Below are 24,260 nucleotides of genomic sequence, written 5' to 3' on the forward strand. Positions count from 1 at the left end.
AGAGCAATTCTTTCGCTTCTGGCATAGTCATTCTCGCAGTAAGACTGCGCTCAGGGGTAAAAGGAACAGTTATCAGTTTCTCAACACTTAAATAAAGTGTGCTAATGCCACGAGCTACGTCCCAAATCTCGGGCTCTTAGTAAACACAGACCACTGAGCGCTCCAAAGGGAAGCTGAACTTTCCAGATTTTCTTTGAACCCTGACTCCCGCTGTCTTTAACCGTCTCTATAAAAGACATAACTCTGTGTCGATTTCCTCTGAAACACCCTGGTTGAACATTTCGCAAAAGTTCAAAATGATAAGCTTAGTAAAGAAGTCCCGTTTTTAGACCGTATGCCAACCTGGAGCGTGGCTCTTTTTCTCTTGGTAAACGTCGTAACTGTAGGCATAGCGGAGTGCAATTGCAGCGAAGAACATCTCGATGCAAGTTATGAAGTTTTGCCAGCCGGCTGCCACCGTCCCGGCGCCCACCTCATGCCCGTCAATGACCAGTGCCTCTGGGATCACCCCACAGCGCTCCAAGATGGCCAGAATCATGCCTGCAAAAGAGTCATTCATTGGTTTGTTTAAAAAGCATTATCACCAGCACCAATTATATGCAATACACTCTCAGCTCAAGAATACAGAGAACTGGTGCTTGGGAATCTTGTAGCCTAGTGGTCAATGTACTGGACTAGTAATCAGAAGGTTGCCGGTTCAAGCCTCACCTCTGCCAGGTTGCAGCTGTTGGGCCCTTGAGCAAAGCCCTTAACCCTCAATTGCTTAGATTGTATACTGTCACAACTGTAAGTCGCTTTGGATAAAAGCGTCTGCTAAATGCCAAAAATGTAAATGAATCTCAAACATAGAAATATTACAGATTCAAAGACCACCACAGGACCACCACAGAACAGGTATTATTTGGGTGTTGGATCATTCTCAGCACTGCAGTGACGATGACATGGTGGTGGTGTGTTAGTGTGTGTTGTGCTGGTATGAGTGGATCAGACACAGCAGCGCTGATGGAGTTTTTAAATAACGTGTCCACTCACTGTCCACTTTATTAGACACTCCTACCTAGTTGGTCCACCTTGTAGATGTAAAGTCAGAGACGATCACTCATCTATTGCTGCTGTTTGAGTTGGTCATCTTCTAGACCTTCATCAATGGTCACAGGACAGTACCCACGGGGTGCTGTTGGCTGGATATATTTTTGGTTGGTGGACTATTCAGTCCAGCAGTGACAGTGAGGTGTTTAAAAACTCCATCAGTGCTGCTGTGTCTGATCCACTCATACCAGCACAACACACACTAACACACCACCACCATGTTAGTGTCACTGCAGTGATGAGAATGATCCACCACCTAAATAATACCTACCCTCTGTAGTGGTCCTGACCATTGGAGAACAGCATGAAAGGGGGGTAACAAAGCATGCAGAGTAACAGATGGACTACAGTCAGTAATTGTAGAACTACAAAGTGCTTCTATAAGGTAAGTGGAGCTGATAAAATGGACAGTGAGTGTAGAAACAAGTAGGTGGTTTTAATGTTATGGCTGATCGATGTATATACACATGTACACACACAATCTCAGTGTTCTCTTAAAATAATGGGTGAGAAGAAAGCAGGGAGATCTAAAGGTCTGAGGTATGGAGAAAATCCTGACTAGCTTATTAGCAGCTTGTAGGTTACCTTTAAACTCTAAAGTCAAGAAAAGTCATTTACAGATCTTGAAAGTGATGTGGGAAATTTAAATTATAATAAAAACAAAGAAAGTGAGTATAAAGGCATTTTCACACCTAAAGTTAATTTGCTCTGGTCCAAATCAGTTGATGAGTTCAGTAACTTGGAACACTCTTCCCTTATTTTGGTGTCTTTTCACACAGAGAAAAATCCAGCAGTGCTAAAATGCATCACAACAAACCATTTCAAAAGATTTACTCCACTTATTGGGCTTATTGGATGTCTGAGGTGAGAACAGGAACGTAAATACAGGCAAAAGTTTCTGTGTTTTGGATTAGTGCATATTTCTATGCAATAAAACATGCAGCAGCGGCAGAGATGATATTTGTTTATAGCTGTGGTATTTATCTGGGCCATATACCAGTCTAAACTACATCATCAGAATACCACATTCATTTTGAGGGCATGTCTTCAAAATGATGTACTGCTTCAGACTTTGTGAGGAAGAAGTGCTGCCTTCAGAAGACTGAGTAGAAAAAGGGAGCTAATATTGAGAATTTACAACCACATGCTAAATGAACTGCTCAGAAATGAACTGCTCCAGAGTTCTGAGTTGGACCGAAACCACTTACTCTCAAGAGTCTCGGGGTGGTTGTTTTGGTCCGCACCCAGGTGCAGTTCCTCACACCTAGCCAAACAAATCGCAGCAAGAAGGAAAACAAACCCGAGTCGGATTTAACCAGACTGTCTTTTTTGCATTACTGACCCGGGTTTATACTCACCTTTGTGATGGAGCTATTTAGAGTGTCAAATAAGCAATCGGCATGATTTTCGGGAGAAGAAAGTTAAACTATGGAGGAGACAAATTGAACTCAGGTCCCTAGGACCCATATTGTTGAGCAGCACCCACACCTACAGCCACACCACTGTGCCCTAGGAAACTGATTACAGTGGTACTTTGTAACTCGACGTACCCTAAACTTACAATCTTTGAAACTCGACGCACTTCGTGGAGACAATTGCATCCTTAAACTGGACGTGTTTAGCTTTGTTTTTTTATTATTATTTTTTAAATTTCAAATTAACAATAAATGCCGCTTTATTCAGCGCTTGGCTAGAGCGGTGTGGTAAAACGTCAACAAAGTGCGAATATGAGACGAATCTGCATTTGTGTGTTTGATGAATAACCATCAAATTCACTCTGAAAGCTCCAAATGTATGTGTTAAGCTGGATTTTTCTCCTGTTTCACTTTTAAACTTGTGTTATAGCTCGAGGTGCTGAGAAATTGTAAGAATCAGCTTTTCCGAGAGAGTCTAAAACGCTTATTGTAAAAAAAAAAAGCTAGACATGACAATGTATTAAAAGAACGACATAGAAACACTAAACCTCTCTTAATTATTACTGCTCATAAGTTTTCTCTACTAATGAAATTCCTCGCTCGTTTTAGTACAATAAGTCACGTTAAGCTTTGTGCATTGCCACACTCCATTAGAAATAACCACACAGCCAGCACAGAAGTGTAAATCACCCTAAGGAATAGGGATTTGCTAAGGAATACGGTATTCCAACATCAAGCATCACCACAATTAAGAAGCAAATAATAAATAAGGAAAATAATAAGGAAATAATAAAGAAGTAAAGATACAGTGCAGTTTTTACTGTATTTCAGTGTTTTTATATTATATTTGTGTTGTTTTCAGTGTATAAGTGTCAAAAACAACCCTGTTATTTTACATTAGAAAAAAAAATATATATATATGCAGTTCCAGGGGACCATGGAATGCATTAACAGGTACTTTTTAAATGTTGTAAAGTGGTCAATTATGTACAGCAGTATCTGCCCCCTAAAAATATGCAAAAACCTTTCAATGCCCAGTCCTACTGGCTTCTAATTTTACCAATGAGAAGCATACATGCTTAAAGAATGAATAATTTTCCTAAATTACTGAACACAAAGGAAGTATTCTAAACACACATAGTCACCCACCTTGCCAGAATGAGAGGAAAATAACTGCTTTGATGGTAAGGAACTTGAGCACTGGTTCATACGGCCTCAAGAGGTCACTGGTAGCAGAGTAGAAGAGGAACAGAGCATAGAGGGCCAGACTTACAGAGACATTGTAGATGATTGTAATGTAGAGGTATCCTCCATTAACACTACGAGAAAACACACAGCATTTGTTTTAGCAGTGGATCATGTGATCTATTAATCTGTAAGTGCAGAATACAAATTGAGCTTACTTAAAATCTCCATCGTGGTACTTCCCGAAGGCTTGCAGGAAGATAGTGATGATGGCCATGATGGGTTTCACAACACAGAACTGAAGTGTGGCCTGGATGATGCAATCAGAAGTAAGAAACATCAGGAGCATAATTTAATGTCATGTAAAAGCTTGTTAACCCTTTGATCTTGTATGTATTATTGTATTATGATCTTGTATTATCTGTTTAAGCACCACTAACTTCTGTACTTTTCATGTTTTTATTACCATCATTGGTTAATCATTTACTTTAGCTGAGGTCTCTGATCAGACGTACACAGCAGTAAGAGAACATGTAAGACAATACTGTGTTGCCATAGTTGTTTTATTAACTGAGCAACACTTATATCATGCCACACAATTCCAACTGATATATGTTTATGAAATATATGATTTTTTTTGTTTTGTTTTGGGTCTAGCCTTTAGATAATAGATAGATAGATAGATAGATAGATAGATAGACAGATAGATAGATAGATAGATAGATAGATAGATAGATAGATAGACAGACAGACAGACAGACAGACAGACAGACAGACAGACAGACTCCTTCACATTGATTGTTGTGCTCTTGGTGCAAACAAGACAGCACTGAGGTCCACAAAAGTGCTAAACATGCACATATGATAAACAGTAAAATGAACAACATAATTAGATATGTAAATATGTAATGTGAAACCTGTAAATAAATCTTAAAATTGGTGTACTGCATTACTGGGGAGAAATTTCACAACCTTGTGTGGTGGATGTTTTTTTTGCCATGATCGTATAGTGGGGACTCAGAGTATCTGTTAGTATCAGAGTATCTGTGAGTCTGAGGCACTGCTGGTGGCTACTGGAGCAGTGCTGGTGCATAACTGAGCTCTAGAACGTGCAAAAATTAAGCATAAAACACAGAGAAAAAGGCGAGAACACAGTGAGCCTCCCAACAAAATAAAGCCTATGACTCATGTAACCAAAGAGACCTGCGCCGGCTAGAGGACAGTTGCTGAACTACTGGTCTTGGTGCGTTTTTTGGGGGAATTTTAAACAATCGCACTGGACATTTTTCAGATTTTGTCTGTTAAATCCAAAGTTCCACTGTACTGTAAATCAGCATGTCAGTAATGTCCCAGGCTTTTAAACTAGTCATGCTGGTTTGAGAAGCCTGTATTTGTGTTATGATGGGGGATTTAATCCCATCCACATGAATAACCTGGAATTTCCCTTCTTCTCTCTGTGTAACTGCAGAAAATTAAAAAAAAAGACATCCATATACCAATGTCACTTACGCAACTGAACAGTGAGCTGACAGATCTGCCAGCATTTCGTGCTAATGATTTATAAAGCTGAGTCTCATCTGTGCAATGGTGTACAAATGTTATGCCTCTTAATTACAGCAGGGATGTCACAGGTAATTGTGTTACATTTTGAAGCACAAGTGTCGAATGCAACGTAGTAGTCACAACCACTTAAATATGTTTGAAACCAGTCTAAGGCCCGGCCATTAAGGCCCACCCAATACTGAAGTCAATCAAGTATCAAAAGCAGTTAAATACAACAGAACCAAAACAGAGATGTTCCCCATGTCTCTGTTGTTTCGTAGATCATTTAAGACCTCGAGGCCTAAAGCCAGACTAAAGTTTTTCATTAAGCTGATCGACACAGATTATTATTTAACTGGATTGACATCCCTTTCTAAATAGTTTTTCCAAGAAAAGGAGGATTAGAAATTTGGCTGTATGCACAAAGGGGCCAATACTTCTGTTCTTCAACAATAGCCTGATAACTGCTATCTTAAGTATTTGCGCAGAGTCCCTGCTGCATTGACTGACAGTCTGCAGATAATGAGCTTAAAACCTGTTTGAAAAAGTGAGTAGGCAAGGGATCAAAAGCACAGGTTGAAGGATTTAGTGATAAAACTACATCTAAAAGTGTTTCTGAGCCAATCAATTCAAAGCGTGACATCTTGCTGTTGGTAGAGCTATTATCTAGTATTCTGATCTACAACGTTAATGCTAAATGTCTCCCTCCTAATACGAGCGATCTTATCATTAAAAAGTGTTGCAAACTCATTACAGTTCCTCAAAAGCAGATCCTCAAAAGCTCAGTCAGAATGAATGCTGTGTGTCTTCAGGTCTCTCCACACACTTTTGATGGGCTTTGACAACAGCACAAACTTTCAAGAAACTATAAAACATGTTTTTACTTTATCATTATTGCTTATTAAAACTAGACTCATGGGTAAAAATGGAATAACGTCTATTCAAAATTAAATTAACACAAAGTGCGCAAAAAGTCAAGAGGTCGGAGTACTTTCGAATCTACACTTGTAGATTTTCCCTGTAAGCAATATGAAGATAATTAAAAAGAGCCTTTCTAATAAAAGCGGTCTACTTATTTGTGAACACGCTGCAAGGAGCTGCTTTGAAATCATTCCACGTAGCATCCCGTCAAAAGGAACCTCACGTTTAACTGCTGCCTAAGAGATTCTCCAGTTTCTCTGCAGGCAGAATCATCCTGCACTTCACATTTTTTGTGTTTTTTACCAGTTACATTTACACTTTTATTCAAAGCGACTTCCAGTACTGTGACAGTATATCATCCAAGCAACTGAGGGTTAAATGCCTTGCTTGAGGGGCTCAACAGTGGAGACCTGGCAGTGGTGGGGCATGAACCAGCGACCTTTCCATTAACCATTTAACCACTAGGCTACGACTGCCTTAGTGGTTAATTAAAGACATAGTCCTTTTTTGTTGTTACACTGATCGGCCATAACATTAAAACCACCTCCTTGTTTCTACACTCCCTGTCCATTTTATCAGCTCCACTTACCATATAGAAGCACTTTATAGTTCTACAATTACTGACTGTAGTCCACCTGTTTCTCTACATACTTTTTTAGCCTGCTTTCCCCTGTTCTTCAATAGTCAGGACCCCCACAGGACCACCACAGAGCAGGTATTATTTAGGCGGTGGATCATTCTCAGCACTGCAGTGACGATGACATGGTGGTGGTGTGTTAGTGTGTGTTGTGCTGGTATGAGTGGATCAGACACAGCAGCACTGCTGGAGTTTTTAAATACCGTGTCCACTCACTGTCCACTCTAGCGCTGCTGTGTCTTATCCACTCATACCAGCACAACACACACTAACACACCACCACCAAGTCAGTGTCACTGCAGTGCTGAGAATGATCCACCACCCAAATAATACCTGCTCTGTAGTGGTCCTGTGGGGATCCTGACCATTGAAGAACAGCATGAAAGGGGGCTAACAAAGCATGCAGAGAAACAGATGGACTACAGTCAGTAATTGTAGAATTACAAAGTGCTCCTATATGGTAAGTGGAGCTGATAAAATGGACAGTGTGTCTAGAAACAAGGAGGTGGTTTTAATGTTATGGCTGATCAGTGTATATGCTCCAGTTTTTTTATTTATTTAGAAAACAGATATTTCCTGTTAGTTTAGATAACAGACTGAATGTAGAGGTTGTTGGTATTTGGTATTTGAAACAGTTATGACCCAGATCGCACTGGTTTTAAATTATTTTAAACAGATCCTCAGTCCTGTGGTACATAGAAAGGTTGAAAAAAATCATTGAAAGGTTTTATTGACATTTAAACTTAGCACAAATTTGAACAACATTGATTCTATTAATTGCATATAAATAGTTCACCATGTTTCTGTGTTGTTTACAGTTAATTACAAACCCCATTTCCAGAAAAGCTATAAACGTATTTAAATTCAATACCTGCAACACACTCAAAAAAGTACAAAGTTTATAGAATATTTAAGTCACATCATTTTAAAACAGTTTCCAATAAGCAGGTAAACTGAACATTTTATTACATTATACAATTATTATTATATAGATAAAGAGTTCTCTGTGCTCATGTCAAATAGGACCATCCAGACTTCCCAGTGAAAGGTGCAAAGGCCAACATCTGTCATGGCAAATGTCTGAAGGTATTATTGACTATGAGTTGCATATAGGGATACATATGCTGCCATCAAGGAAACATCATTGGTTATATCAGCAAGACAATGCCAAGCCTCACTCTGCACCTGCTACAAAGGCGTGGCCATGTAAGTGTGTGTACTTAACTGGCCTGTCTTCCATCCAGACATATCTCCTAGTACATCATAAATAGGTTTGTTTGTTAGGATTTTAATGTCATGTTCCACACACTTTTGGTTACATTCATGACAGGAACGGTAGTTACTCATTACACAAGGTTCATTAGTTCACAAGGTTATATCAAACACAGTCGTGGACAATTTAGCATCTCCAATTCACCTCACTTGCATGTCTTTGGACTGTGGGAGGAAACCGGAGCTCCCGGAGGAAACCCACGCAGACACGGAGAACATCATCACAAATAGGAGAATCAGACAATGTCGACCATGGACTGTTGAGCAGCTAAATTCTTGTATTAAGAAAAAAATGGCGAAGATTAGCTTTTGAGTGTGTTGCAGTCACTGAATTTTAAATGTGTTTATATTTACAAAATACAGTAGTGAATCAGTAAAAGCTGATAAGTCTTTCTCTTTTGTCAGTTAAAAATGACAAATTACCAGATTCTTGTTTACATTGCATTTTACATTTGGTTTGTATGAGGTTTGATGTGTACTATATTAGGACCTAGTTAAATATAATACACATTTAACACAGTGCTTATACACCCAGATGTTTGCTCATCAAAGAGAAACAAACCTGTTTGCAGAATCGGAGAAAGCCGATGGAGTAGCTCATTCCACTCAAGCAGCAGGTGCCGTACAGACAACTCGACCTGTGAAAAACAGATTGACACACAGCTGAAAAAAAAAAGCGTTTTTTTTTTTTCTTCACATGATCATAATATTTTCAAGAGGCTGTTCATTTACATCAGATGAATGACACGCAGGCTTACAAATTCCTAAAAAGTCTAATGGCTCATTTCTAAGAGGCTAGACCAGCTGGTTTTACACTTGGCCTCAAATAGCATAGCATAGCAAGCATAGTTCTCATGTAAATCCACCCAAAGCAGATGTAGTATGCAGTATGCAAGCGACAATTCCCAGTACACATAGGATACCTGTTTGGCTTACTCCTTTTTCCAAATTTCCGAGTAAGGACAAACTACATCACAGAAAACAGTAGTCATGAGGAGCGGTAAAATACACTAGCACACTAGAGTATGGATCTCAGTAGTGCTATCAGTCTGTCCGTTTGTCTGCACAGACATAATTGACTATGTCAGTGCACTCACAGTCCAGGTCAGGACAGAAATGGCATCTGGCATAAAGATGTCAGTGCCAGATCAGTTATGTCACGTGTCAAACTCAAGGCCCGCGGGCCAAATCCGCGAGAGCTTAAAAGACGTATGATTGTCTTAAAATACACTGTAAAATCGTACAGAAACTGCATCTCCTACAATGCAGAGGGGGGTAATTTAATGAAAGATGGGAAAGTGAATACAAGTTTGTGCTTCAAGAAGAAAAACGGTACGTCTCTTGTGTTATGAGGCCGTGTCTGTGGTCAAGTAGTACAATATAAATGTAGATATACATTATAAATATACAGTAAAAATTTGGCATTTTGACACCAAACACAGAATTTAGCCTCCAAGTAAAACAACAAAATGTCCAAGACTTAAAAGGTAGACTGCAATCACAGCAGGATACGTTACAATCAGCCCTTTGAGGGTCACCATAATGCAGATGTGGCCCTCTGTGAGTTATGTGGATGAGAATGATGTAATGAGGCGACTCATAAAATGTGGGAGCAGCCAAAAGAAAAGAAAAATTACTATGATAAGATAATGCTATAGTATTTGAATTAACAAGTATTGTGTTAAAATATGTATTAGTTCATATTATTTTGGTCACTACTGTTACTAGAATACTGTTTTTTGGTACTTAGTCATTTAAATAAAACTTCCTGATCAAACATTAGTGAAGTAGTTGTTGCATACTTAGCATTACTCATAAATAAATGTATTGCAGATGTTTTGTATTATTTCAACAATAAAGTCTATACTTGTAATTACTCACATGGTGTCACTACAGTAGAAGAAAGAAAAAATAAGATAGGATTAAGTATTCTTAAATACTAAGAACATGAATAAAATTGAACAGCTCTGATTTCACAATCATCTTTTAAAGCTTTGTCTAAAGGGAAAAAGAGGGGGTATGAAATATTTAATACTACGTAATTATCATTTCCCACACTACAATGATTTTACCCATGGAAGCAATAGCATTATTTTATATTATATTATTTTGTTTACATTTAACCTGAATAAATGAATTCATACACATTTAATGTATCCATATAAAGCCCAAATAAGCAGTGTTGCTGGGTTGAAGACAATTGTCCCATCATTTAACTGCAAATGAGCTTAGACCTAGCCAATTTCCTCCAGAATGAAATGCTAATTAATACCCTTCTGTGTTTAACTGTAGTGCTTCTGATTAGAGCTGAATAAATTCAGCTGTTCTTTTAACACTCCTTTTCTGGAAATTGCTTCTCAGAGTAAAGAGGGCAACAGGGAGCATTTAGAAGCCCTCAGAGTCATGGCATGGAATAGCATAAAGCAGGAGATATGAGCAAGAAGAAACATTCAACAGCCTTTAAATTTATTCATGGTCTTTCAAGAAAAAGGTGTGATTAGACAGGCCCACTTTAAGATGGAAAAACAAGATGATTTGTATAATTTGGGCTGCATGTGAGGCTGAAACTTGGAATACACAAATTTTTGTAACTACGATTAAAAAGTAAAAAAATTCCAGTATTTTATAAAGCAATCATTTTGTACTGGACAGTGGTAGCTTAGTGGTTTAAGTATTGGACTAGTAATCAAAAGTTTGCCATTTTAAACCCACCACCGTCAAGTTGCCACTAACTGCTCGAATTGTATTCAATCATAATTATAAGTGACTTTGGATAAAAGCATCTGTGAAATGCCACAAATGTAAATGCATTTGAAAACCAAAATAAGTTTGGAAAGTTCTGCAAACTGGGTCCTGAATATGGATTTATGGTTGATACTATATTGTGATCAATGGATTGAGGTCATTTTCAGGGCCGCATGTCTTTTTGCACACTTTGTGTTGTGGATTAAATTGAAATGGATATAATTGGCATTTTTACTCAACAATCTACAATTAATCACCCACAATGACAAATTGTGTAATTTGTCATTGACACAGGGTTTTTACAAATTAAACATAAAAAAAATAAATCTCTAATTCATCATACAATAGTTCAGACCCTTTATTATGGTCAGGGGCATCCTGTTTGCTTTAATTATTCTTAAGAAGGATTGGACATAGTTTGGAAAGAGCCCATAATTTACACTATATTATCAAGACCATTACCAAGCCATGAAACTGTCCATAGATCTCCATGATTAAATTGTGGCAAGACATAGATTAGGCCAAATAATATTTAAGGCTTTGAGAGTTCCCAGTACCAAAAAGACCACAACAACTTAAAAATTGAAGAACCCAGCTAATCATGAACCTTCCTAAATTTGGACATATGAGCATTCATATGTCTATCTTATCTTATCTTATTCAGGCAAGATGGGCCTTGGTCTGTGCAGAGATGGGAGAACATGTTGGATAAACAACAACCTTTCGTATCCCATAGTTGTGAAAGAGATGTCTCAGCTAGGGCAAACTACAAAAAAACATTTAAGGTAATTGTCTGAAATGACTGAAATAAGGATAAGAACTGAAAAACCTGGAGGGACAGCACTGAGGCGTCAACTGTGTGAGAAATGTAGTCAGAAACAAATCTTGAAAAAGCATGACTTGAGTTCACTTATTTGCAAAATGCAATAAGAACTGAAAAAAAAAAATAGGACTGAACAGCTGTGTAGTCATGAGAAAACCACTTAGTGAGGCTAACTGAGGAAAAAGAGCTTTAATATTTGCTAGGGAGTATAATGATTGGACTCTGGAGCAATGCAAAAAGTGGTCATGTGGTCTGGTGAGTCCAGGTTTTCCCACACCGAAAGTCTTTGAGATGTGCTGGAGAAGAATTTACAGTGTGGTTTGACTCTCCTGTCATCAATACAAACATGAATACAACTCTGGATGGAAATAAATTCTGTGCCATTAAAAAAATGCTGTCAAAACAATGCAATGGTAAATGTGCACGTAATCGAAAGTGGCCTAATGAAATATTAGTTCTTGCAGCTGTAGTTCTAGATTTTATCAATGAGGCATACGCCTTAATTACGTACATTTCTTGGCATTCTAAACAACTCCTTTATGACTCATTGGACAAGAGCCCATGTCTTAGTAGTCTATGGGATACTAAAAGTGAAAACTTGAATCATGTACATTTGAAAATGTACCAAGTACCAAGTTGTGAAGATGTCGCATTCGAAACTGAAAAAAGCCACATATTAGTTGCACATTTAAAAAAAAAAAGACTGCTAAATACCAATAGACACACCTAGAAAACAACCACAGATCCTTATCTTGACTATTTACTCTCTGCATGTGATCAGATCAGGCATAATTGTCCAAAACAGTTTCTTGTCTACTTTGAAAAGTAGTGAAAGTAAATGCTCTCTGTGTGCAAGCACTTCTCTGTAATTCTCTGTTCAAACGTGGGAACATCTGGATGTTTTTAATGGTTCATCTGAGCACCATACTGCTTCCAGTAGTTTTGAACAACAGCTGTTGCAATTATGATATTGCAGCATATTCTTGGTTTAAAATAGTTTTGTTTAGGGACTAAATCTGAATTCATCTCAAAACCAAACAAGAAAATGATTTAGCCTCCTGGTTCTTACCACCACCAAGCAGAAATAAAGCAGTGCTAATTAATATAACATGGGCCACTGATGAGGGTTAATCTGTGTGACATTGTGGGCAAAGTGTGCAAGCCAGTTTTGGTCTGTGCAACATGAGCCACAAAATACATACAATCTGGCGAGTAGCTGGGCAGCAGTGACTTTTAATAAAAGTCAAATCAATTGTTGGACATTGGAGAACAGGCATGTTTTCAGCAGTTGACTGATGAACTGTCTTTTGAGAGCTGTAGCCTCAATTGATGAGAGCTCTGCAGAAACAGATATGTCATTTTATTGGAATGTGGTGGGGCACTGTTTGTGTTTGTTCGATTCTTAACAGCATGTCAGCTGCTATGGCTATTATCACGGCTCAATAAATTATCATTGGTTCCATCTTTAAAAAGTCACAGTGGGGGTCGATATGTTTCTTTATTCAGAACTCATGAAAAGACTTTATATGGATTAGGGTGTTGTTTGTGTAACTGTGAGGGTGTAGAGCTTGGTGGACAACATTGTAACTCAACTTATTTTATTTCACCCATAGAAAAGAAGAATAAACAGCCCTGAATTCTCCTCGGTGGAAATGGAACTGTAAATCATTGGGTGGTGTTTAGAAACCTGACTGCAAAGGACTGCAAAGTCGAGTACAATACTTTGGAAATTATTGTGAAAGGAAGCCCGAATGTTAGAGAGGAAAATCTGCTGACACCTGATAAGGAGAGTGATTTAAAACCACGGCATGCTAAGTCGATCAGGAGAAAAACCCAGTGTCAATGAAGACAAACAGAAAAACATTACAAGAAGAAGAGAAATTAAGAATTGAAGGAGCTGCTGGTTCTTTATCATCGACACAGTATAAAAATTCAAAATGATCTATAACATCTGCCTCCTCTGTGACTACCAGCATTAAATTAAAGCTAGCCTGCATTCTAACTTTTTCTTTGGGCTTTTGTTTTTAAATTCTGGTGAAAAGTTAACTAATAAATGCTTTTACACAGGCAGTATTAGGCCCATCTATAGAAAACTCTGATGCAGCCCCTATAAAAATGGTTTGTGAGAGCTTGTGTGGTGTAATGGTTGGTAATAGCAGGTGTTTACACGAATCTCACCATTGGGAAGACACATCAGTGCACCTTTAGTGCTGGTCAAATATGTGGATAAAAGACCCGCTGTGATGACCCCTAACGGGAGCAGCCTAAAGTAATCATTGTCTTGTTTGAGTCCAAATCTGAAAACCAAAGCTTTTTTCTCCAAAGGATAAAACTTGAAATGCTTGAATGACAAAATAACCTTAAAGGTTAGAAAAACGTAAGGAAATAACTTGGGAACTATTGTGTTAGCATGAATTTTAAATTGTTAGCCATACATATGAGCAGTATGATTAAAATTGTTACCAGCAATATATCGATACCACCTCCCACCTACTTGTTTCTACACTCACTGTCCATTTTATCGACTTTACTTACTTTATAGGAGCACTTTGTAGTTCTACACTTACTGAGTGTAGACCATCTGTTTCTCTGCATGCTTTGTTACCCCCTTTCACCCTGTTCTTCAATGGTCAGAACCACTACAGGACCACCACAGTGGTGGATCATTCTCAGCACTGCAGTGACACTGACATGGTGGTGGTGTGTTAGTGTGTGTTGTGCTGGTATGAGTGGATCAGACACAGCAGTGCTGCTGGAGTTTTAAACACCTCACTGTCCCTGCTGGACTGAGAATAGTCCACCAACCAAATATATCCAGCCAACAGCGCCCTGTGGGCAGATCGTCTCAGACTTTACATCTACAAGGTAGACTGAGACGATCTGTAGACTGTAGACTGAGCAGCACTGCTGTGTCTGATCCACTCATACCAGCACAACACACACTAACACACCACCACCATGTCATTGTCACTGCAGTGCTGAGAATGATCCACCACCTAAATAATACCTACTCTGTGGGGGTCCTGACCATTGAAGAACAGGGTGAAAGCAGGTTAAAAAAGTATGTAGAGAAACAGATGGACTACAGTCAGTAAGTGTAGAACTACAAAGTGCTTCTATATGGTAAGTGGAGCTGATAAAATGGACAGTGAGTGTAGAAACATGGAGGTGGTTTTAATGTTATGGCTGATCAGTGTATAATATTCACACACATCACATCCCAGTCACTACAATATCAATAGCAAGACATTTTCCCATGTTTGAAAAGACAAGAAAATACTTACGGAATGGGTTTTCCTCGTATTTCAGCCATTATGGCACTTTCTCCTCCTAGATACTCGAAGGACAAGCTCAGGAAATTGTAGATCACAAATGCTGTCAAAAGAATATAACAATGTCAAATAAAAACTTTATCAATTCACACAAATATTCCATGCTTATTAGTATATTACATGAAGTCCAATTACTTTTTAAATAAAAAAAACTAATTGCTTTCATCAATTTAGTTCCCGAATAGGTTGTTTGTATATTTTAGTGAACACATACATGAAAGACTCAGTTAATTTCCACTTAAAACATTTTGACCATTTTCTGGCTAATAAATTTGGCTGTTAACAAAAAACAATTTAGCAGTATTGAATGCACAGTGTTATTGCTCTTTTACAAACAGAAAACTCATTTCATTAAACTTGCTGAAAATGCATTCATCTCAGTCATCTCACCTTCATGAAGCTAAAGTAGTCTCACACAAGATATATTCATGCTCTTTTAGTTATAGTGAAACAGAAGTGCCAAAAAATGAATATTTTCTTGTGCTGTAATAGAAAATAATTAAAAACAACTTAAAATACGGCGCCCAGGTGGCGCAGCGGGATATTCCGCTTGCACACCAGCACCGAGTTTTTCTGAACTCCTCAGTTCGAAACTCGGTGTCGCCACCGGTCGACTGGGCGCCATCTGGCGGGCATAATTGGCAGTGTCTGCAGCAGATACTAATTGGCCACCGTATCTGCAGGGTGGGGACCGGACTATGTGTGGGTCTTCGAACGCTGTGTAAGGACCCTGATTGGCGGAAGAGACGTCTGTGCAGAAAGCAGGGGCGAGAGGAGGAGGGCTGTACACGTGTCGGAAGAGGCGTGTACAGCGACGTGCTCTCCTCGGATGCAATCTGGTATCTCTGGTAGCAGCGGAAAACAAAATTAACTCTGTAAGATGTCACTAAAAACATGATCATATGACATCATATTACAGACATATTACAGTTTCCTAGTTGAAACTCTTATTTAAGGGGTGTTTTTTAAGGGGTTCTTTTTAGTTTAAGTTTAAATTTAATGTTCCAGGCTTAAAACAATCGCAGCAAAACAAAGCAGCAGAAAAGAGTCTGGAAGACGTAGGTAGTATTCACGCATCGTTTGATTAGAGGCACCAAAGTGTATCTCTGAAACTACACCAAACAGCCATGTTTTTACTGAACTTTTTTGAAAGAAATAACACATTTACATTTATAACATTTAGCAGATGCTTTCATCCAAAACGATTTACAATTGGGACTGTATAACATGCAAGCATCTGATGATTTAAGGACTTGCTCAGTAGCCCAACAGTGGAAACTTGAGCTTTACCAGAGACCTTAGCTCACTAATGCAGTATCTTAACCACTAAGCTACCACTGCCATACAAGCTATACAGTAATAAGTCATTTTACTGCACCATGTCATCACTTGTCTTTTTTGTGCCCAAGTTGTCCTTACATTTTGTGTGTGTGGGGGGGTGGGGGTATGTAGTGTATGTACATATATTTTTGTTGCTTGTATTAGCAAATGGACTGTTGTCATAACAATGCTGTGGTCATAATTCAGGTCATGTTGAATGAAATAGGTTTTAAAAGAGTAACAAGCTTAATCCTCTGCTGCTAATTAAAGAAGGCTTAGACATTAGAAGATTTAAGCTTATAAACTGCTCACTCTCTTACTCAGTCACTCTGTCTCACAGTGTTTCAGTGAATCTAGTAACCATTTGAGCATATCTGCATTTGAAAAAGTACATAAACTATTGAATATTAATGTGTCTCTTAAATTGTAGCACAAATTATTAGTACTTGTTGGAAACTCTGTATTCTGCTCAATAGAGTTGGGCCAGTTGATTTATACACAGATTATACACTGATCAGCCATAACATTAAAACCACCTTGTTTCTACACTCACTGTCCATTATGTCAGCTCCACTTACCACATAGACGTAGTTTGTAGTTCTACAATTACTGACTATAGTCCATCTGTTTTTCTACACACTTTTTTTTAACCTGCTTTCCCCTGTTCTTCAATGGTCAGGTCATGGTACAAAGTGCTTCTATATGGTAAGTGGAGCTGATAAAATGGACAGTGAGTGTAGAAACAAGGAGGTGGTTTTAATGTTATGGCTGATCAGCGTATATTTTAAAATAAATAATATAAAGAGTGACAAAATGCTACGTGGTGCTACAAGTTCCTTAAAAGAAAACGACATTTGGAACATGCATGTCAAAAGAAGCTAATCGCTTCAATGCACCTTTAAGACAGTGGAATTCAGAGCATGTATTTTCTAACATGATATGATCCTATATATATATATATATGATATGAATTTAAATAATATAGGTTCTAGTGCATTCTCTATGTTATGCTGTTTTACATAGTTTGATGTAAGACAAACAGGTTTGGGCAGTTGCATGAAGTGCACAGCTGCTTATAGTTCTGTGTGGATGCCACCTCATTTGTAAAGCCATGTTTTAAATGTGGTATGTGCAAAGTGGTGCAGCGGTCTATTATGCTAGGCAGCCACCACAGAGTTACCAGGGTTTAAATTTCAATGGTGCTACTGGCCAGAAGGGCATCTACATGATGAAATTAAAGCTGATGAAATGAAAATGTGCCAAAGTTATAGCATGTGTAAATTTGCTTAATATGTTTATGACAGGAAAGGTAGTTACTGGTTACACATGATTTATCACTTCAAGTTAATGGTCAAACACCATCATGGGCAATTTAGTATCTCCAATTGACCTAACATGCACGTCTTTGGCCTGTGGGAGGAAACCGGAGCTCCCGGAGGAAACCCACACAAACATGGGAGAACCTGCAAACTCCACACAGAGAAGACCTGGACCACTCCACCATCAAACCCAGAACCTTCTTGCTGTGAGGCGACAGTGCTACACACTGAGCCGCCCTATATGGTTTTAGTTTCAAATAAAATTGTATAACCATACAATATACGGACAAAAGCATTGGGACACCCCTTCTAACTGAATTGGAATTAGGTGTGATAAATCAATTATATAGAGGAAATTACATGCTTTTAACTTTGCAGCAACAGTTTGGGGAAGGCTCTTTCATGGTCCAGCATTAATTGTGAATTTCCCCACTGTGGGACTAATAAAGGATTATCTTATCTTATCTTATGTACCCCTGTGCACAAAGCAAGGTCTATATAGTCATGAAATTAAACCTGGTTTAAAGAAACTACAGTGGCCTGCACAGTGGCCTGACCTCAGCCCTACCGAACAGCTTTGAAATAAACTGGAACATCAGTTGAGGCTTTTTTTGCCCAACAACAGTGCCCAGCTATACAAATGCTCCTTCCACTGAATGGGCACAAATTGCCGCAGACATACTCCAAAGTCTTGTGAGAAGCCTTCTCAGCCAGAGGAGTGGCTGTTATAACTGATCACATAGATCTCACTCTATTAATGCCATTTGTTTTTCTAAATAGGAAGTCCAACAAGTTTATGGTCAGGCGTCCAAATACTTTTGACCAAATAGTGTAATACATATTCATAAATGTTTCATATTACAATATACACTGTTAAGAGATCAAAAACACTGAATTCTGTTTGATCCTTAACCTTTAGTATGACAAATGATTCTTACCTTCATAGCAGTCCCGGACAGAGTCAAAGTAGACATAGTACTGGTCATTGCTGATGAAAAGGAGGCTAAGCCAGGAGTCAAAGGCATAGATGGGTACGATAAACAGGATGCGGATGATGTAGCGCTGCTCGTTCGGCACCGTGTATGACCTCAGGTGGGAGTAGATCTAACATACAACACACACACAAAATTTCATTGACTTTACTAAACACGACTTTAATTAACTCAGTCATTTCTTTATTACAGTCATTTTATTAGTTTCCACTTTGTTCTCATTAGAATCATGGCTGAGTCTGTGATTATACTGAAAATGCTGAACATAAGGCAGGAACAGTGAACAGTGCAAGTCCACCCTAGAACTGATTAGTCACGACTCATACGTATACTAACTCGGTGAAGCCTACGCAGCTCGGAAAATGCAGTGAGAAATAAATGTAATAAAAACCGACAGCAATGATTGGCAATGACTCACTGACCTGTATCCAATTAAAAACAGTACAAAATAAATTTCATGTTTCTACTGAACAACTGATCTGTTTTTGTATTATCCACTCATGCTAGAGCTGATGGCTGCAATACCTTCCAAAAAAGTTGGGACAGGGGTTTGTTTACCAGTGTGGTACATGTTCTGTAATTAAAAGAACTGTGGACATCAATTGTCGTGGTTGTAAAATGTTTATTTTCTTGCACTTTATAATGCTTAACACTTATGCTTAATGCTTTTTGTGGAGCTGCAGGTAGGCCAGTCTATCACCTACACTCTCTTACAAAGTCATGCTGTCCATCACCATGACAGATGTTGGTACTTAAACATTGCTTCGGTAACAATCGGCATGGTCCCTTTCACCATGACCATAATTTCTAGGGATGTTCCGATCCGATCTCAAAGATCGGAATCGGGGCCGATCAAGGCATTTTTTTAGCTGATCGGTATCGGCTTTACTAAGGCCGATCCTAAGCCGATCCTTTGTTTTACGTCAGCGTGTCCGCTGTGTGGAAATACTTTCAATTGGAAAGTGAAACAAGTCCAACAGTGAAGTGTAATGTCTGCAATGCGAGCGTTTCACGAGGCGGTAGGAGCAGAGCTGCGTTCATTACTGTAGAATTTTACTATTTATATGGTGTGTGAGTCAAGGATCACTCCGGTTTACAAAACAATAACTTTTAATCCGAGTATAAAAAGCTCAGGACCATAACATACAGCTTTTACGAGTTTACGTGTTACAAGACTGAACGACATCTCAGTATCAAGCACTCTGATTGGCTTAGTTATGTAACCGAGCGTCGTAGTGATGCACTCGCTTAATAAAGAAATAAATACACGGTATATTCACAAATTGTCGGGAGCAGAAGACTTTATTAACTTCTTATGTTACGGTACCGAATAGCGGACAGCTGGTCATCGCGTTAGCCAAGCACGCTATTCCATGCACTATGGAAGCCCCGAAGGGTCAAAACACACTCACTTCACATAGAAACCTCCATCAAACCATTGTCACAATACAACCACAGAAAAGTTTGTTACAGTTACAACACCCCTACAAGTACGGTGGCTCATAAGAAACAAACCAGATATCATTTAACCAAACGATCTACAATTACTACCAATCTGATACGGCACCTAAAAAATAAACACTCAGTCGAATACAGCGAGTTTATTATTATTATATGATGAGAAGAGGAACCGGCTGTCCGCTAACACAGCAGAGATGCAGATTTTCCTCAAAAAGAACCTTCACTTCATTTTGAGTGTTCTAGTTTTACTACTACAATGCTGCACTAAGTTTGTTTACTTTTATTTTGTAAAAATAAAAGAACATTAAGCAATAGCTTGGATGCAGGCAATTTTTTTCCTACAGCACTGCAGAGCTATTCAGTTGTTAAAACATATACATTGGATTAATTTGAATAACTGTAATGTACTTGCACTGTGTGAACATTATCTAGTTCTTATCTAGACAATATCTAGAAAATACAAGTATCGGTTCGAGACTCTGTATCGGATCGGGATCAAAATTAAAGATCGGGAACAAAAAAATGTGATCGGGACATCCCTAATAATTTCCAAAAACAATTTAAAGGTAGACTTGTAAGACCATGTTTCTACTTTGTCCAGCTCAGATGAGCTTGTCCCTAAGTCAGCTGAGGTTTTGGATGTTGGTGATATAAGTTGCATAGTGAATACTGACAAAGGTTTTCCAGAGTATTCCCTTGCTCACGTGGTTAAATTCATTAAGGGCTCATGTTGATGTTTAATACTGTGTCCTGTGCCATCTGAAGAAAGAAAGATTACGAGCATTTAACACTGACCTTTAAACAGCTTTATGAGATTTTCCTGGATTCTCTGAATCTTTTATTAAATGAATATTATGGAGTGTACATTCTGCATTGAGAAATGTTGTTGCAAAACTGTTGAACTGTTTGCTCATGTGACCTATCCTTGCTCATATTTCACCAGTTATAGATTTTGCTCCCAACCTTTAAAACATGTTGCTGGCATCAACTTAGAAATAAGTTAATTATCAAGCAAAACATCAGTTTCTATTCAGTATTTAACCTACTGTCCTAACTTTTTAACTGGATTTAAATATTATTGCTAGAACTTTTATTATTACAATATTATGCGCATGTATGCATTACGTATAATATATAGGGCCCTACCAAATTTACAGTAAAATGTGCTTAATTTCACAGACTTTGTCAAAAAACAAAGTCATTCAATAACACTCATAAACTGAATGATAGAATAAATGTAAGCTACAATACACAGCACAGCCTACCTTAATGATTGAATGTAAACCTGAAACACCCAGCGACAAACCCCCATCCCCATAACTGGTTGTCAGTTTTCCAAAATTGTGGTTTTAGCTGCTTTAGACTTCGACATCTTGGACATTTTGACTAACTGATTTGACTAACTGAATTGCCGTAGAATTGCTAGAATTCCTTATAGTGCAAATTAACCAGTAAACATAAGACACTTCAATGCCACACCAATGAAAAACATTAAGTCGCTTCACACAAACCTTAGATTTTGAATTTCACAGCTTGAACATCAGAATCAGAATCAGAATCAGAATTAGATTTATTGGCCGAGTATGTGGATACACACAAGGAGTTTGGTTCCGGCTGATGGTATCTCTCTAGTATAAATACAGTATACAAGCAATGTATACTAGGGATGTAACGATACGATGCGATTCACGATACTGGGTTCACGATATGATTTTTTTCCCGATTTTTAAAAAAACTGAATTAAACTGAACAATTGAAGAGAAATTATGACAAAGTTTCCTTTTATTATTTTTGTTAAAAAAATAAAATACCGTATTTGTGATTATCTTTCATTTATCTAAATAATGAATGCCCTTTTACTTCTGAGGTAGGTACGAACTATGCAAAACAAATTTAAAATAAGCCCAATTTGGCTGAAAAACTGCGAATTTGGCAACCAGGTGTATAGTGCCAGTGTTGTCATCAAGGCGAGGTTTATAGCGTCAGTGCCCTCTGCTGTTTAAAGTGAATATCGATTCATTTTACATGTGAAATCGATTTGAATCGTGGAATTTTTTAATCAGTTATTAACTGTATTGTGGTAAATTGTTACATCCCTAATGTATACATTAAACACAAAAATATACAAACTATAAGACTATATACAAGCAATATATAGACAATGTATGGACGTGTGCATGTATGTATGTACAGTATTCAGTGACCAATGTACAGTATGTACATATAAGCAGAGATACACAATATATGGTCACATACCGATGGCAATATACTATGATATACAGATAATGTAAGTAAGCAGTGTGTGGAATATTTACAAAAATAACAGTAAACATTACACAGGACAAGGCTCATTGGACATTGAATTGAATTGAATATGATATTAGTCAAATAATGTCAGGTGTAGCAATATGTAATGAGCCTTTTACTTAACAGCCCTCAAAAAAGAATCCATCTGAAATGTTCCAGCAAAACAGCCTTAACAGGAACCTGCTGATCAACCTTATCTTTCATCCTGCTCTTTTATTACATCCAAGATGGATATCGTAGTTAAATATTAAACATACTGCAGAGGCAAGTAAACATGCATGAATGTCCTTCTGTGTAGAATCACACTGAACTAGAAGTAAGGAGAGGTTTTCTTTGACCACTGAAAATTGTGTGGATGTTTGTAACACGTTTCAATCATCCTGTACAGTAAAAATGACAGACTAGTCCCAGTCCACACATAAATAGTGTGTGACTCACAAAGCAAATGTGAGGTTTTTTTCCCCTGGCTTGGTCATTATGTGGGTGGAGGGCTAATGTATTTGGGTGCTTTGGAGAACCAAGGTGAGTCAGCATCTAGATTAATATGGTTCATTTGTCCTGGAGCACAAAAAGAAAAATAAGCCCATAGCCTGCCAGACTCCATAGGGCACCGCTGACAGCAAGAGAGGGTAATCATTTTTATCCTTGACCGCTGTTAAACAAATCTGGGACTCAGTTTCTAAAGATGAGAATAGAACAATGCTACACTTACAATTATTTCTTTGAGGTTTCTATGAGCAAACTCTAAAATATTTCTAAATCTCTTCTCATACACCATTTATTAACTCCAAATCAATATAAACCAAGCACATGTGCAATCCCATGAAATATTCTTCAATGCCAGGATATAGGCACTATTATTTCACAGCCACACGAAATTCTCATTTCAGAATGGCTGGAATTAATTCGCTTCATAAAAAAAACTCTAAACCAATCTAGTCGTATCCAGTTGCTCGATTGCATTACGGCTCCCTCTACTGATGTTGACCTCCACTCTGACTGAGGAACACACGCCCCCTCCGACACATGTGCTGTAGCCAAGCGTTTCTCAACCTTTTTTGCACCATGGACATTAAAAGTATAAATATAAAAAGCATTAAAAAATTCATATAAGATATAATTTTCACAGACCGGTGGGGACGGGAAGATTTAATAATATTGCTCTTAAACAGTGTAAAATAAGCTTTTTTCGCTGCAACGAGACGCTGCTCCCACCTAGGGGTGACAATAAGACAATAACACCCCGAAATAGAAGCAATGAAAACTGCTTTTCTAGCGATCTCTAATTATTCATTCTTTCTGTGCAGCCAGCTTTGTGTACGGAGAACCACACCCTGATCCCATTATCCCTTGTGAAGGCGCGATCAATCAGCCAGCAGAGGTCGTAATGGCATCAGTTATGAGGAATCCCCTTCTGGCACCCCTCTTTAAACAACAGTCAATCATTGTTCACGTAGGCGCCAAGCCTGCCGGCTAGCAGAGCCGAGTTTCAAACCGACTAGACAAATACACAATTTTTGAAGACCTGGGCATCCTTGGACAAAACCATGGGCTTTAGTATGGAGTGGATACCAAAGCAAATTCTCACCAAAGCAAATTTCTCGTATGTGTAACATACCTGGTGAAATAAAGTGATTCTGATACACCTTATGCACTTTTAATAGCCTCTATTTCACAGGGATTTACAAGGTTGATGCATTTCTAGGACATTTGTGCCATTTTAGCAAAAGATATAACAAATATTTGTTAGATAAGGAACGCATGGCTTGCGATCAATGTTCTATTCCATTATTAAGGTGGTCAGTGGGGATGATGCTAGGCCTTTGTGCACATCACTGATCTTGTCTTTACGGACCTCGCTTAGCGTGCAGAAGCCATGGCCCAGGTGGAACAGAAAACA

General features: G+C 38.3%; 1 protein-coding gene across 3 annotated transcripts in view; it reads right to left on the minus strand.

Annotated features, from left to right (window-relative positions):
• tmem184a (transmembrane protein 184a) overlaps window positions 1–24,260 on the minus strand; it is a 49,540-nt gene that overhangs the window by 6,457 nt on the left and 18,823 nt on the right. For all 3 annotated transcript variants that reach the window (XR_010009417.1, XM_062990378.1, XM_062990379.1), the window contains exons 3-8: window positions 18,539–18,704; window positions 14,914–15,004; window positions 8,624–8,699; window positions 3,908–3,999; window positions 3,654–3,823; window positions 343–540 (exon numbers count right to left, since the gene is read on the minus strand). Coding sequence is in view for 2 of the 3 variants with exons in the window: in XM_062990378.1 (XP_062846448.1) it covers window positions 343–540; window positions 3,654–3,823; window positions 3,908–3,999; window positions 8,624–8,699; window positions 14,914–15,004; window positions 18,539–18,704 (793 nt within the window). In the remaining variant the exon portion in view is untranslated. The remainder of the gene's footprint in view (window positions 1–342; window positions 541–3,653; window positions 3,824–3,907; window positions 4,000–8,623; window positions 8,700–14,913; window positions 15,005–18,538; window positions 18,705–24,260) is intronic.

This window comes from Trichomycterus rosablanca, chromosome 2 (assembly GCF_030014385.1).
Source record: "Trichomycterus rosablanca isolate fTriRos1 chromosome 2, fTriRos1.hap1, whole genome shotgun sequence".
In the NCBI taxonomy this organism is placed as follows: domain Eukaryota; kingdom Metazoa; phylum Chordata; class Actinopteri; order Siluriformes; family Trichomycteridae; genus Trichomycterus; species Trichomycterus rosablanca.